This window comes from Homarus americanus, unplaced genomic scaffold (genome assembly GCF_018991925.1).
Source record: "Homarus americanus isolate GMGI-L3 unplaced genomic scaffold, GMGI_Hamer_2.0 scaffold52806, whole genome shotgun sequence".
In the NCBI taxonomy this organism is placed as follows: Eukaryota; Metazoa; Arthropoda; class Malacostraca; order Decapoda; family Nephropidae; genus Homarus; species Homarus americanus.
In genome coordinates, this window is record NW_024720773.1 from 6,134,332 (window position 1) to 6,151,323 (window position 16,992).

General features: G+C 41.1%; 1 protein-coding gene across 2 annotated transcripts in view; it reads right to left on the reverse strand.

Moving 5' to 3' along the window:
* Positions 1-6,879: 6,879 nt before the first annotated feature.
* LOC121860939 overlaps positions 6,880-16,992 on the reverse strand; it is a 29,405-nt gene continuing 19,292 nt past the window's right edge. For both annotated transcript variants that reach the window (XM_042358334.1, XM_042358332.1), the window contains one exon: positions 6,880-10,338. In XM_042358334.1, the coding sequence (XP_042214268.1) occupies positions 7,868-10,330 (2,463 nt within the window). In that variant the 5' untranslated portion in view covers positions 10,331-10,338 and the 3' untranslated portion in view covers positions 6,880-7,867. The remainder of the gene's footprint in view (positions 10,339-16,992) is intronic.

Below are 16,992 nucleotides of genomic sequence, written 5' to 3' on the forward strand. Positions count from 1 at the left end.
ATGTTCTAGTCAAGTTTCTCCCACATATACATTACATGAGAATAGTTTTAATTCATATCACCAGCCTTCCCACCCTCACTGTAATACTCTTCAATTATGTCTCCAGCAGTCTTCCCTCTCAATTAACTTTAGTCCAATCTTCCCTCACTCTGACCATAACATAGCATACAGCTCACAGGTGGGGAAAGTTGATAATCTCCCAGTAATTTAAACAGATGCAAAGAAAAATATCTAAACCAATTCTATCAGGCATTTGTATATTTAAACCAGCATATACTGTATAGTGAAAGGTTCTGCTCTTCCTGTAGCCACATAGGATCTTGGGGTCGGTAGGCAAGCCCAGGATAAAGGAGCTTACTGGTAAGGTTAACCTACCATAAGCGCGTACTGCACCAGGTACTATCATTCACTGTAAATGACCCATGGAAATGCATAAATTGTAACCCCTCAAAAATATTATGCATGTATAGTTTGACCCCAATTTTTTACATAAAAATTTGATCATTAAGACTTAACTATACTTTAAGATACAGTAAACGGTAATTTCATGAAGTTACTTTGTGATTTTATCTCTTACATAATTATTGAAGTAATATCCTCACTTTAGTAAAGTTATTAACACCACAGTGTTAACTCTCACTTCTGTGTCATGGGAAAATAGGCAGACGTTCTGGAACGTCACCCGGGGCTTAAGGGTTAAGACATTTTGGGTTAGTATTTTCATTATAGAAAAGTATCTCGGCTTTTATAATGGAAGTCTATGGGAAAATTTATCTGATTTACTAAAGGTTTTTCAGGAACAGAACTCTCTTATAAACTGGGGAATGCCTGTAGAACCATCCTAATATTCAAAGTACCAGAAAATAGTAATTAATTACTATCTAGTCCTTTAGGTCCAGTTAACTTCAGATCTCCTTCACTTGCACGTCCAGCCCACTTTAGTCTAGTTCACATCAGGTCCAGCTCAATTCAGATCCGCTTTAAACAGTGATGGAGAAAGTACCTGGAAGTATTACTTAAAATAAAGTACAGTACTACACTGTTGCTTTGAACAAATTAAAATTTGTATAAAGTAGCTTTCTTCAAAACTACTTAAAAACAAAACAAAAGTTAAATTAATTGAAGTGAAACACACAAGTAGAAAAAGTAAAAAAGAAAGTAGTATTTGTAAGGTATCAAAATTGATAAACAATGATTTATGCAAAGCTTAAAGTTATTAATATAATATAATTAAGAGAGAAAATATGAGACTGAGCGGCATTATGTATTTACAATCAACTTTGGGTTAAATTTTTTTTGTTTTTCTGTAATAACTAATCTTCACGTTTCTTGTGGCACTCCTGAGCTGGAATATCGGTTCAGCACAGGTGTTAAAATGATATTATTCTTTTACTTTATATACAGGTAACTCGTTTTACGTGCGTTTGATTTAAGCGTTTTTGGAACAACGTGATTGTTCAGTTAATACCAAAAGCTAATTTAAACGCACCTATTTTTTAAATAACGCGCTCAAGACAGTTTAAATTTGCATCGTGTATTCACCTGGTCGTCTGGCAGTGGAGTCGCGTGTGATGCCTGGTGAGGTACTTGTAAGTTATGACTATAAAGTTGCAGTCATATCAACATCAACAATTTTATATTATTAATAATAATAATTATAATAATGTAATAATAAAGATAATTACTTCTAATGGTGAAGATAATGAAGTATTCTGTACAAAAACTTTGACCACGTCCAGCAAGCTTCCCGGGTATCACTTTCTCAGTTCACACCAGCACTACTACTTCTCTGTGCTCCAATTTGCATTGTGTTTATCACGTACCTTTTTAGTGTTAAACGCCGTTTCCCCCATTGACCATGTCTGTAAAACACCCATCTGCCTCTGGGACGCCTAAAGCTAAAAAGGCACGAAAAACAATCACAATGGACGTGAAATTAAATGTGATCACCGGCCTTCAGAGAGGAGTATGTGTGTGTTGGCCGCATGCTTGGTTTAAGTGAGAGCACTGTTCGTACCCTGTGTGGTATATGATGGTTCCCTTAACCTGTACCATTTACATGTATTCTTATGGGAAATTTATGTTTAATTTAAGAAGTTTTTAATTAAGCGGTGGTTTTCAAGAACGTGACCCCCGCGTAAAACGAGAGGTGGGTGTACTCTAAACATAAATACTTTGACACTAATATACAAACACAAAAAGACCAAGTTAGGGACTTAATTACAGGTACTCCACCGATTTTCCGGCAACGGATGGTCCGGCACCTCTTTTAACCAGGACAAAATTCCCTTGACCTCCAGATTAGTTTACTGGGCTGCCCACAGATGGCATTACGTGTTAACCGCGCTCGCTTTGTTTATTCTGCAGTTGCTGGTGGTAGCTTCTTGATTTTGTGTAATTCTCAGCTTGTTTTGGACATATTTAACCCCAGCTATGGCTTCAAAGGCAAGTACAAGTGTCAGTGGTGGTGTAAAGCGTAAACACCAGTCCACATCGATACAAGATAAGGTGGAACTCTTGAGAAAACTCGACCGTAGTGTTTCGGTGTGACGGGTGTGTGATCAGTATGGTATTGGTTCGTCAACTGTGTGTGATATAAAGAAGCAAAGAGAAAAAGTAACGAGATTCTATGCAGAAAGTGATTCCAAGAAGCAAGTGTGCATTAGAAAAACATTGAAAGACAGTAAGAGTACTGAACATGATAGAGTGATGAGTTTCTAGCAGCCATGGTGCTTTAAAAATACCGGGGGGAAGGGGTGTATACCAAGTGGTTCAAAGGTGTATTGCTTAATTATTATATATGACCTCTGTTAATCCGGCAAAACGGATGGTCCGGAAAGGCTCAGGAACCAAAGGTGCCGGAAAATTGGTGGTGTACCTGTATTACTAGTGTAGAGGATAAAGAACAAGATACAGTAAACTAAAGCAATAAATGAGACAACTCCAACAATCAGTGCAGGAAGTATTAAATAACTTACAAGAAATAGTTACACAGTGATAATGTGGCACCTGGGGCTGACTAACATAACATGTCACGAGAACAATTGCAAATAAACAAACACAATGACAATCGCATTATAAAGAACCTGAGGTGGAGGAGGGAAGGAGAGACAGTGAGAAATATGGGACTTTATACTGTATAGGAGTTGCACATCACAAGTGTAGCTTTAAGTAATACTAGTAACCCCGAGAGAACAAAATCCTGAATGAAACAAGAATGACACCAGTCTAGTTAATAAGACTGGACTTAAATGCATAGGTGGATACAGAACAGGCAGACATCCTGGGGTTGAGAAGATGTGTTTACCAGGTTATCACTCACCATCCAGAAAGGACAGGTGGTGGTGTACTACTGTGTCATGGAGCACCTGACAATAACCAGTAATGATGAGCGAATGAAACTAAATCGTCCAAATTTACTTTGGTGTGAACTAATAGCAGAGAACAAAAAGCAAGGTGACAGTAGGTGTGTGTTATAAGGCTGACTCAACCTCACAGGGAGAAGTGGCAGACTCCAATGTCATCCAGAACAGACAGTAGACTGGGTGACTCTTACCATACAAGCTGAGGAGCAAACCTTGACCTTCAAGACACAACACATGAAGGAACCTACTAGAGAAAAAACATTATGGATATACTCTTGACAACATAGGTAGCAATGGTGGACAAAGTCCACATCAGGGAAAAATTAACTCTGGCCAACAACCACCTGACCCTTGCTTTATGTCAACTCACTATATGCACAAATTCTTGAGAAAATTCTGAGGGACACAATCTTCCAACACCTAACCGAGTAGTCTGATCAATGTATCACACGGTTCCATAGAGAATATCCTGTTTGACACACTTATTCAATTTCCTTGAAATGGTAACACATTACATGGACCAAGGTCTACCAGTGGATGAGTAGTACAGTCACTGTCAAAATTTTGATACCCGTGGTGAAACGGAGTCTCTGAACTGACTTATCCTGACTGTTTTCTGATGCAAGTGTGCTGTTTTATCTTATTTGGGGTCAAGCAAACCTTTGATCTCGGGCGTAATACGTGGACTTATCTAGGGCACTTGACAAAGTCCCACATTCACAGGTAGTCTCTAAAATCCAGCCACATAGAATCATAGGCCAAATTTTGAAGTGCATTAACAACAGGTTCAATGACAAGACACAAAGGGTGGTCATAAATGGAGTACATTCAGAATGGAAAACATTTCTCAGTAGTATAGCACAAAGTTTTATTCTTGAATCCAACCTGTTGAGATCTACATAAATGACAGATGAAATTATATCAAGACATATTGTTAGGTTTGTGGATGACATGAAGATATTTGGGAAGATTGCAAGTCAAGACGATGTTGCAACCATGCAAAAAGATCTGCACAAGCTGTTCAAATGGTCTTTAGACTAGCAAAAGACCTTTAACAACACAAAATGCAAGACTCTGCATGTAGGATGCAACAACCTAAATCACCACCATTCTGTTAGTAACACTTTCCTGGATACTGTCGATAAGGAGAAAGATATTGGTGTTGTCATAGATCAGTCACTGATGGAGGCAGAACAAGTGGAGGCAATAGTGACAAAAAAAAAAAATCAAGATTTGGGAATTATAAAGCATAGCCTTCAAATACAAAGATATGAAAATGCTCCTTTAACTGTACAGATCTCAAGTATGTCCCAGTCTGGATTACTGAATACAGGGCATGTAAACACTACCTTCAAAAAGACCCAACATCATTAGAAAAGGTGCAACATGGTGACTAAAATAATTCCTGAACTATGTCATCTCGGTTATCCAAATAAACTGAGGGCCTGAGGACTAACAACCCTTCACTCTTGTAATATTCCATTAAGCTTCTAATAAATCACATCCAATGGATGCCCCTTTCAACTGGAATTTGAAGAACTGTTGACAGTCATAATTATAGGCATCAGTTCTAATAAGTATAATTCAAAATTTTACAACCAAACATGCCACTTCAGTACTATATATATATATATATATATATATATATATATATATATATATATATATATATATATATATATATATATATATATATATATATATACTCAATTGAAATTACACTAACACAAAATAAAAACAACAAAAGGTGGAAGGCAAAACATTGAACATAATCTGTGTCTCGACTATCAAACTTATTCGCCAACTTTCACCTGTCTGTACATCGTAAATTAGTAGGTTATTTAGTTATGTTAAGCATCATACATTAATAGTGCATAGCTTGATATTATGGTGTCAATAACAGACCTAAATTATGGCAAATCCATGAAAATATGCCAGTCAGCTGCTCGCCGGGTGGACCCATCCTTGTGTTTACTATTGTTTCTCATGGGCTACAACTAGAAGTCAGCCCCACTCCCTGTTATAACTAGGGGTTGATTTGAGTCATTTGAGTGTGCAACGTAGTTCTAATTTATCAACTTGAATTTCATATGCAATAATAAGTAAAAAACATAGGAATAATATACCGTTGCATTTATAAGCTATGGGCAGCCTCACCTTAAATTAATTCGGTCCGGTGACTCCTTACTAGCAAACATGACAGGTGGCATCCAGGTACCATGGCCTCTTGTGCAAGACTTACCAATGACCACCACTGGACCTGTAGGAAGACCAGATAGTCATAACTGATAGCTATTAAGTATGAGTGTGTAGTGGTGGTAACACACATGCTCATTGCTCAACTACAGTAGATGCACTCATTTTTGTGGTAGACTGGAAATAAAGTCAGTTAGAAAATCTTTTGAAAAAGATTCTCTTGCTGTTATCTCCTAACAGTTACAGTATATGTCTATGTTAAGGCAAAGTCTCATTATATTATTATTTTCGTGAATCTTAAGTCTAGTATTGATGAATTTTGATCCTAACAAACATGCGATTCGAAACCATCATGCCTGGGGCTTGTTTACTACTGGTTGGCTGGTGGTCTTGTCAACAAAACCGTATAACGTAAGGCATTGTGAGCAGGTGCTTTGTACTGTGAAGGATAACACACTGCTGACACCGAATATCCTGTAGCAGGAAATTCATACTGAAGATCTCACGCCCGACAGATAATAACTCCTAAAAGTTGATAGTGTCTCCATATTGGACTACTATTACATGTACTCTTTCATCCACTACTATTGCATGTTCCACTCTTGCGTCTCATTACATAGGCCAACCAATATTTCACTTCCCATTTTTTTGATACACCCATACTACCCGAGTAGACCCTGATCCACTATGCCTAACATTTTCACTTCTTATTTCTCTAAGTATATAAGTAAGCTGCATTGTTGGGCAGATAGTCATATCCTGTAGACAGGTGACGTCATCGAGTATTGATAACGTGTTGCCAGTCATGATCTAAGATAGCAGAACTGATAACACGATATAGTGATGAATGAATCCTAAAATAACAAGAGCTCCACCTGAAGATAGTTTTCTTTCTCACAAGGTTATTAAACATTATATATGACAAACCACAATTTAATGTCATTTAGTACATAGACACTTATGAGTTGAAGCGACCATTGTAGCCAGTCTGGAGACGCATCCACGATGTTGCTGTAAAGTCTGTAATGAGTTGTTTCATAGTAGGTAGAAAGTGTCCATATCTTGTTAAGGTAGTCTGCGTTATTTTCTCCTAACTGAAGTTAAAGTGTACGTATCGAGTTAATGTACATGTGTACGTGTGAATGTGGTGGTTTGTTTGTGTGTGACTAGTACCTACCAGTATTCTTCAAGTCACGTTTTCTTTCATCAATATCTCCTTAGCTTCGTCTATCGTCATCAATATGCGTCAAATATACCATAAAGATTATCAATGTCATATAAAATCATCAGTAATAAGAGGGTTAAATAAAGGTAGATATATTAAGTATTGTATATTCAAAATATAAAAAAAAAGAGTAATGTACAGGTCATTCATCACATAAATATTATTATAGCTAGTTTTGGGGAAGCAGGTGTGTGTACATACCTGTTACCACTAGGGAGGACGTTTACATAACATCACTAGGGAGACAGATGTGTACATAATCTCACCATGAGGGAGGCACATGTGTACATAGCATCACTAGGGAGGCAGATGTGTACATAACATCACTAGGGAGGCAGATGTGTACAAAACATCACCACTAGGGAGGCAGATGTGTACATAACATCACCATTAGGGAGGCAGATGTGTACATATCCCCACTAGGGAGGCAGATGTGTACATAACATCACCATAAGGAGCCAGATGTGTACATATCCCCACTAGGGAGGCAGATGTGTACATAACATCACCATAGGGAGCCAGATGTACACATAACATCACTAGGAACTCTTTCCTTCCTGTATGATGTAGTTCACCACACAAGCAAGGAAACTTTTTAATAATATAACAGATAATAGGTTTAGGGATGAGCTTATTAAAGTAGCTGAGTTAAGTACTAAGTTTACAAAATGATTTCTTCAGCTCTGAAGAACCACTTCAGAGGTTCAAATATCAGGATAATACTGTGTTTGTGTTTAAACGTTTAGTGTCTGTGTGCACAAATAGCGGTCATGTCAAAGATAGACTTTTATATTGATATGTAGGCAATATAAAAATTAAATGATGTGACCATAGACAATATCAACGTTGCTTTTATATATACACACAGGCATTCGCATGGATACGAGAACAGTATATTGCCACACCCTGGACTGAAGTAAAACATATCTAATTATTAACATTTTTGACTCCCCAAATTTATCAGCACCTTTGGGAAATGGTTGAGAGTAACTACAGTCTATACACTAACTTAGTTTATATTTGGCCCGTAATTGTTTGGTTGCCAGGAAGGACAGTGTGCAAGAGGTGTGGGCTGCCCCAGCTACAAGTGCATGGGCGGCGCCTGAGGGAACATACCGTGACCACCGTTCATCATGGGCATCATCATAGCCATGCGATTTTGTTGCATGTTCCCTTGCCAAGGTCCACCTATACCACCGGGCCCATTCATACATCCTGGCCCATTCATACCACCCCGTCCATTCATACCACCTGGCCCATTCATACCACCTGGTCCATTCATACCACCTGGCCCATTCATACCACCTGATCCATTCATACCACCTGCTCCATTCATACAACCTGGTCCATTCATACCACCTGGCCCAGGACCGTACATATTATTACCACCCCCCATAAAGCCCTGGTCATTAACATTCCCCATCCTTCCCGCGGGATTCATGGGGCCGTTACTCATCCCCATCCCAAGTGGGCCATTCATCATCCGTGGGTCCTGACGGTTCATGCCGCCGCCGTTCCCGAAATTCTGGAAGTTGTTGTGCATCATGTTCCTCGGGCCGGGCATACCATTACCCATTCCCATAAAGCTGCGTTGGTTGTTGACCAGTATCTGTTCACGAAGGTCAGGACAGTTGCCCATTCTTGGGTCTCTGGCATCATTGAAGGAATGGGTGATTCTAGGGTCCATATTGTTTATACACAAGTCTGTATGATCAGACATCGTCCTCCTGGAGTCAGTCATGGCGATCCTGGGGTCTAGTTGCGTACTAGTGTTGATTACTTGTGTCCTCGTGTCTCCTTTATTATCAAGGGGTTCCGGTCTGCTTGTTCTAACTGTTCTTGGGTCTGGCTGAGAAGTTTTTAGATCTGTTGCAAGTTTTTGGTCTGCTGTAGCACCCCTGGGGTCTCGGGTTGGTCGCAGAAGGTCACCAGTTCTCATGTCTACGTCGCCTGTAGTCTTAAATCCTTTATTCAACAACTGGCGAAGATCAACATCAGAGTTGCATATTTGTGTAAGATCTGTGGGCGTTGAGCGGTTGGATGAGGGAGGAGACGGCGGCGAAGGTTCCCGCTGGTTAGACAGAGGTGGAGTTATGCGATGTGAGAAGGGAGTTGAGGCAGAGGAAGTGGAAGACGGTCTTGATGGAGGGTTGGAGTTGGAAGCGGTGTTGTCATCTTCTACGGGAGTTAGGCTGTTGATGAAATCAGTGTGGATGTGCGGCGCCAGTAGGCGAGTTAAGTGTTCCCTGATGCCGTCTACGTCACCGCTGCCATGACCAAGCTTCGTGAGTAAATCCTCCGGGGGAGAGTCTGGCACGCTGTCTAGACAAGACAACACCAGCTCCACCACATGAGGGTGATCCAGCCGCTCGTATAGTGCTCGCTCCTTCTCTGAAAAACGCTCTGTGGACAATTCTGGCTTCTTCTTTGTGCTTGTTATCAAACTCTTCAAAAACTCAAAGTTTGAATTAACTTCCTTAACTTTCTTATGTTTAACAACTTTTCTTTCTTCAGGTGTGGACCTGCCCGATGCTGGTGGTGTATTAGGCTTGCTGGACGGGTCTTGGCTGACAGACGCTCGTGGGTCGAGAGGAGGACTGAGTCGTGGGTCCGCCCGCTGAACTGTTCGCGGGTCTCTGGGTTCAACACTGACTCTCCGGTCCCATGACTCACCATGTGCTTCTCTGGGGTCGCGGGGGACACGTGGTTCTCTGGGGTCGCGTGCCTCGCGAGGATCTCTTGGTGGTGTTGTTCGGCTTTCCTGGACATCTTCACCCTCGTGTTTGGGTCGTTTGGTGGGCGGAGTGTTACGGCCGGTGATGGAGTCTTCACTTTGTGCCATCTGAGATGGTCTCTTGCGGCTTTCCTGTGGCGGGGCCCACTGGGAAAGCATGCGACGCGGGACGCCCACAGTCACCATCATGTCAATCAGCTGACGACGCAGAGCAGTGGAGTCAGCTCGTCTTAACAAACGGAAGAGGTTCCTTTGTAGTATCTTGTGAAGTGACCGCACGTTGTGGTCGAACAGTGTAGGAGGCGGTGACGCAATCTGTTTTTCTATGAGATTGGTGACAGGTCCCCATAGGTCAGGCTTGTAACAGGCGACGGTGATGAGGGCTCGCACCGCCACGATGAAGGCTGAGCCCCCGACGTAGGGCGTGGTTACCAATCCTTTGAGTGCCGCTATTCCCTTGGCAACCATCTTGGGGCTCTGAGCAGCAAGACCTGAGAAGCGGTTCACGTCACTCAACAGGTGGGCAACCAGCGCCGCCTCCAGGAAGCGAACAATGTGTATGATCAAACCCTCGTTCTCGGCTGTGGTCAGCATGTGTATGAGGTGTTCTGCTACACTCTTGACCGCTGGCCAGGCACCATTAAAGGTAACCTCGTCCAGGTCGCCTGAGGTTAATAGCTGCAGGGCGTGGCGGTACACGTTAGCAAACACCCGTATAGTGCGCTTCACCACCGCCTGGTCAGGGTCAGCCAGTAGGTCTCGTAACCCTGACACTAGGTCCGGCGCACTTAACATGGCCGCATATTCCATCACGCACCCTGAAAATACAAAAAAAAAAATACAATTAGTACCTAAGATACACTATTACAGTATTATTATATCACAGTACAGTACTTATATTATCTCAGAATATAGTCATCTCTTTATAATGTGTTCAATACAATCCAGTAAGACAAGAGGCAGGAACTCAGGACTATTAAGAGTGCAGTATCTCCCCAGTGTGTTCAACGGAATATACAATGACCACTATACTGACAGTGTGAAAGTTATACCAAGAGGTAGAGCGTCACACAACTAACACTATACATTTGTGAAGGACAAGAGAAACTCATTTCACAGTACTGCATGACCTTTCAAGAACATAGTTTATCCTATAATAAAAAAATAGCCAAGAGTGATGGATGTATATTACGCCCATACACTACTTCCTACAATATATTACGCCCATATACAGCCTCCTACAATAATATATTACGCCCATACACAACCTCCTACAATAATATATTACGCCCATACACTACTTCCTACAATATATTACGACCATATACAGCCTCCTACAATAATATATTACGCCCATACACAACCTCCTACAATAATATATTACGCCCATACACTACTTCCTACAATATATTACGCCCATATACAGCCTCCTACAATAATATATTACGCCCATACACAACCTCCTACAACAATATATTACGCCCGTACACTACCTCCTACAACAATATATTTCTCGTGTTGACTAAAGTTATCAGCCACACCCTGTACAGTATGTTTAACCCCCTTTACTAGGAGACGCTACTTTTATTATTTAATTTGGCTAAGGGCGTATGATACTATTCTAGAGAGGCCCCAGAGAGTAAAGGTTCCTTAAGCTGTCTTGTGCGTGTGTATGAAGAAGTTAGAACATATCGAAGTAACTTAGAACTAAAGTAAAAAAAAATAATAGTAATATGGGAGTAAAGAGACTCTCCACCATAGCTAGGTATTCTCCACCCGAGCTATGTACTCTCCACCCTAGCTATGTACTCTCCACTATAGCCAGGTAGACAAAAAAAAATCAACGGGAGTACCGTACCCAACCACCCGGATCTTCTCAAAGGTCACATCATCAGACTGTAGACATGCGAACACACGCTTCACTCACCGACTCAAGCAACCACACAAAATGGCGGTCTCAAGAGTAGGACGATCAAAACTGCCCTAAGAACATAACGTAACATGATCTCATTCTCATGATACTTTCTCTTTAACATGATGCTCCAGTTCCTTTATATGATACTTTGCTCTCTATGATTCATTCTCTTTAACATGATACTTTGCTTTCTATGATTCATTATCTTTAACATGATACATTATAATAATATAATACGTCCTCTTAATATGATCTACTCTCTTTAACATGATACTCTCTAGCATTCCTAAGCTGCAATAACCTATCCCCTTAGGTTATGTTACGTTAGGTTAAGGTGTGGGTATTAGAGAAACCAGGTTAAGTTAAAATGGGAGATAAAGTTAAGTAAAGGTTATGGTAAGTTAGGTTAAATTAAGGGGAAGGTTAATTTTGGTAAGGCGGGTAGGTTAAAATAGGCTAGCTTTGATGGGAGGTTGGGTTAGGACGGGTCAGGTTCGGTAATAAGTAGGTTAGGTTAGATTACGAGTAGGTTGGGTTAGAGGTATGTTAAGTTACGGGTAGGTTAGGTGAAGTGCAGGGTAAGCCAAATAAAGAAATGATGAAGTCTCCCTACTTTGAACGTTTTCTGTTGCTGTACTCAGATTCATTCATTTTCATTACTAAATGTTGAGTTTCATAATGTACCGTCCACAGCTGCACGTTACATACACCTCCCTTACTTCACCCACTTACATCTCCCCAACACCACGGAGTTTCTAAGTGTATAAAAATCACCATAATAAATCATACACAGGCTTCTTGATATATATAAATATGAATAAATGTATAGCAAGTAATAGGCGAGTGACGTTATGAATGCGAGATTTCCTCACCGAGCGAACACTTTCACTAGCCTCCGTCCTTCAGGGGGTGAGCAGGAACACTTTCCGTTATATCACACCACATCAACTCTTGTCTTTGTTTATCGTACACCAACTACCGTTTATGTTTTCATTTATATAGTTAACTAGTTTTAATAATCATATACCAAATGTGAGATTGACCAATAAACAGATGAATTACGTGCTGCACAGGTTCATGATAACGACGTCAGTTACCCGTCTCGTGTAAGTCAGTGATAAGTTAGATATTTTTTTACGGATTACTTGAAGATTAGCGTTCCAAGCATAATTCACCTAAGATTAACCACCCTAACCCTCCCTTGGCCCCTCCTCTCCCACGAAGCGTTCGGTTATTTAATCTTATGGCGAAATAAGCATAGGGGCTAATCTTCACGTGATCTTATACACGAGTGCTAAGATTTTTCTTAAAGTGTACGAAAATAATTTATATGTTATCATTTACCTACATTTTATAGTTGTCCGTATGCTTGAGAAAGTCTCCGTAAAACCACATGAATCCTCACGCGTACGGATTATAATGTACGAGTGAATGTGTGTACGTGTCACTTTCACTAGTAAACGACCCACCAACATACTGGAGGGTATATTACTGGGGTACTGTGCAAGTATGTTTCTAATTCAACACAATCTCTCATTATTACAGTACCTATTTCTCGCCAGGGCAGTATAAACCTACTTGACACATTAACTTAAACACAAACAGTAACGTCCACTGGCAATGCCAATGCAATAAAACTATTAATAACACCTAAACTGACACACACACGTAGCGCCAGCACGGTAACATGTCCAAGCTCACTTTATCCCCCCCCCACCCCCTGAGGCAGACCCATGCAGTTAACCAGTCACCTTAACAGGTCGAAGTGGTGGTGACTGGTATCATCACTATCTCCACCACCATTAATCCAATATCATTATTCTACCACCACGACTATCACTCCATTACCACTACGCCACCAACACTTCACCGCTGAGTCACAAGACCTTCGTCCGGCTCAATAAAAAATGTTGTCACTCGCATTCTTTACTCAAGGGAGAGCTCCTCAGAGCTGTGTAGGACTGACTTACCGTCCTAACAGATGACAAGAAAACCTGTCTAACTGGTTCACTTCAACTGCTCAACGTTCATAATAAAATGTTTCCTCCAATAAATGTGAGAACGCTTTAAACTGTTTCAACTACTCTTGAAAACAAAGATGAACTGACCTTTAAATAAGCGATGATTTAATTCAATAGTAGTGAAACGTCACATCATGGACTATACAAAGCTGGACAGGAATTGGAGACTTAGCCAATCAGAATGTGAAGCCAGTGGGCCTTGCTTCACAGTGGGCCTATCACAATATGGTGTAACCCTAGACACGCCCAAGTGACTCAACAGTCTCCTGACATTTGACACTGTCCTCTTAAGTGTATTAAGTGGTGGAGCGGGTAGTGATAGAAGGGGGGCAGCAGGAGCCTTGCAGTATGTCATAAGAGCCGTAATCCACCTCCTCTAACCCCCTGTCACGTAATGGAACAGTAACCCTTCCCAGCCACTCCACCACCTCTCCCGGTCAACCCCTATCACGTAATGGAATAGTAACCCCTCCCGGTAAACACTAGACCTAACAGATGGGGGACCTTCATGTTATGGTACAGTGACCTCTCCCCATTGGTCAATACTCAACCTAACACGTGTGAACACTCAGTACACTCACATCTTCAGTCACACGCATATTACTTAACGCAGCAACACCAAACATCTTCAGCATTTACAGATGTTATTCGTCATGTACACATCACATCAAACTTTACTTACCTTAATCATTTTCCTAACCTAATCAAACACATTCCTAACCATACCACATGAATGCTTAACCAAATCCAATCAATTCTCTAACCAAACAACCAAAATCAACCTAGAACACCTAACCTAAGCCTTAACTTTTCTATTTCTCCAATAAGTCAACAAGATATAGTGATGACATTTTTACTCGTAGATTATAATACAGAATATGTGAGTTGATTGTCGCACGCGCGCACACACACACACATCCATAGACGCGCGCACACACACACATCCATAGACGCGCGCGCACACACACATCCATAGACGCGCACACTCATCCATACACACACGCGCTCATCCATACACACACACACACATCCATAGACACGAGCACACACACACATCCACAGACACGCGCACACACATCCAGAGACACGAGCGCACACACACATCCATAGACGCGCACACTCATCCATAGACACGAGCACACACACATACACAGACACCCGCACACACATCCAGACACGCACACACATCCACAGACACCCGCACACACATCCACAGACACGCACACACACATCCAGACACGCACACACACACATCCACAGACACCCGCACACACATCCAGACACGCGCATACATAATCAGACACGCACATACATAACCAGACACGCACACATACATCCACAGACACATGCGCGCGCACACACACACACACGTTAACCATTAATCACTACAACTAGCAGGTATAATAACCATAATAAGTCGATACATCAATGGTACTCGACACACACCCCCACACTGTAGAAGCAAACCCTGACACCTGTTCACTAATTAGACTCAACTTGACCATTAATCTTCCCAGCGTCCTCAGCAACTGTCAGCATTTTTAGTGGCAGCTGCTCAGTCAGTCACATTACATCAATAATCATCAATTTGATTTCTTCTAATTATGAGTTAACCATATATATATTTTTTTTTCATAATTACTTAGCATGTTAAAGGTTTGAGGTTTATGGACATAATGGTGTACCAGTTTGATTTAGCATCAGTTCTAATGGTCAATAAGACTGGTGTGTGTGTGTGATGACTGGGGCCCATTAAGACATAGCGTATGTGATGACCGGGGCCCATTAAGACTTAGTGTATGATGACTGGGGCCCATTAAGACTTCTAGTGTGTGATGACTGGTGCCCATTAAGACTTCTAGTGTGTGATGACTGGGGCCCATTAAGACTTCTAGTATGTGATGACTGGGGCCCATTAAGACTGAGTGTATGATGACTGGGGCCCATTACATAAGACTGAGTGTTGATGTCAGCCCATTGCGACTCTTAGTGTATGTGATGACTGGGGCCCAGTAAGACATTTAGTGTATGTGATGACTGGGGCCCATTAAGACTTAGTGTATGATGACTGGGGCCCATTAAGACTTAGTGTATGTGATGATCAGTCTATTAAGACTTAGTGTATGATGATCAGTCCATTAATTTAGTGTATGTGATGACTGGGGCCCATTAAGACTTAGTGTATGTGATGACTGGGGCCCACATGACTTAGTGTATGATGATCAGTCCATTAAGACTTAGTGTATGTGATGATCAGTCTATTAAGACTTAGTATGATGACTGGGGCCCATTAAGACTTAGTGTGCATGATCAGCCCATTAAGGATTGAGTGGTGGCTGGACTGGGCCCATTAAGACTTAGTATGATGACTGGGGCCCATTAAGACTTAGTGTAGCGATGACGGGGCCCATTAAGACTTAGTGTATGTGATGACCGGGGCCCATTAAGACTTAGTGTATGATGATCAGCCCATTACACTTCTAGGGCTGATGGGATTGGGGGCCCATTAAGGATTCTAGTGTATGTGATGACCGGGGCCCATTAAGACTTAGGTAGAAGGGGATGACTGGGGCCCATTAAGACTGGTAAAAGGATCAGTCTATTAAGACTTAGTGGGGTATGTGATGATCAGTCTATTAAGACTTAGTGTATGTAATGACTGGGGCCCATTAAGACTTAGTGTATGATGACTGGGGCCCATTAAGACTTAGTGTATGATGACTGGGGCCCATTAAGACTTAGTGTATGATGACTGGGGCCCATAAAGACTTAGTGTATGATGACTGGGGCCCATTAAGACTTAGTGTTTACTCATCGTTCTCAAGGGGTCAAGCCAGACACCCTTCCTAATGGTTCAGTTATAACAGCCTCACATTTCACTAATCATTTAAATACATTAAATTTATAACCCCAACCGACATACATACATACATAAACACACACACACACATACATACATACATACATACACACACACACATACATACATAAACACACACACACATACATACATATAAACACACACACATACATACATATAAAGCACACATACATACATATAAAGCACACACACATACATACATATAATACATATAAAGCACACATACATACATATAAAGCACACACACACATACATACATATAAAGCACACACACATACATACATATAAAGCACACACACACATACATACATATAAAGCACACACACATACATACATATAAAGCACACACACACATACATACATATAAAGCACACACACACATACATACATATAAAGCACACACACACATAAATACATACATATAAAGCACACACACACATACATATAAAGCACACACACATACATATAAAGCAAACACACATACATACATCTCTACACACATACACACACACACACATGCATGCATAAAAACACACGCAGAGGAGCAAAAAGAAGCAAACCTCTTAGCCATCACTATTAAGGACAGGAGATGCTGAGAGGCAACTGACCCAGATAACATCTGGACCAAATCAGCACCACCACCAGGGTAGTGACC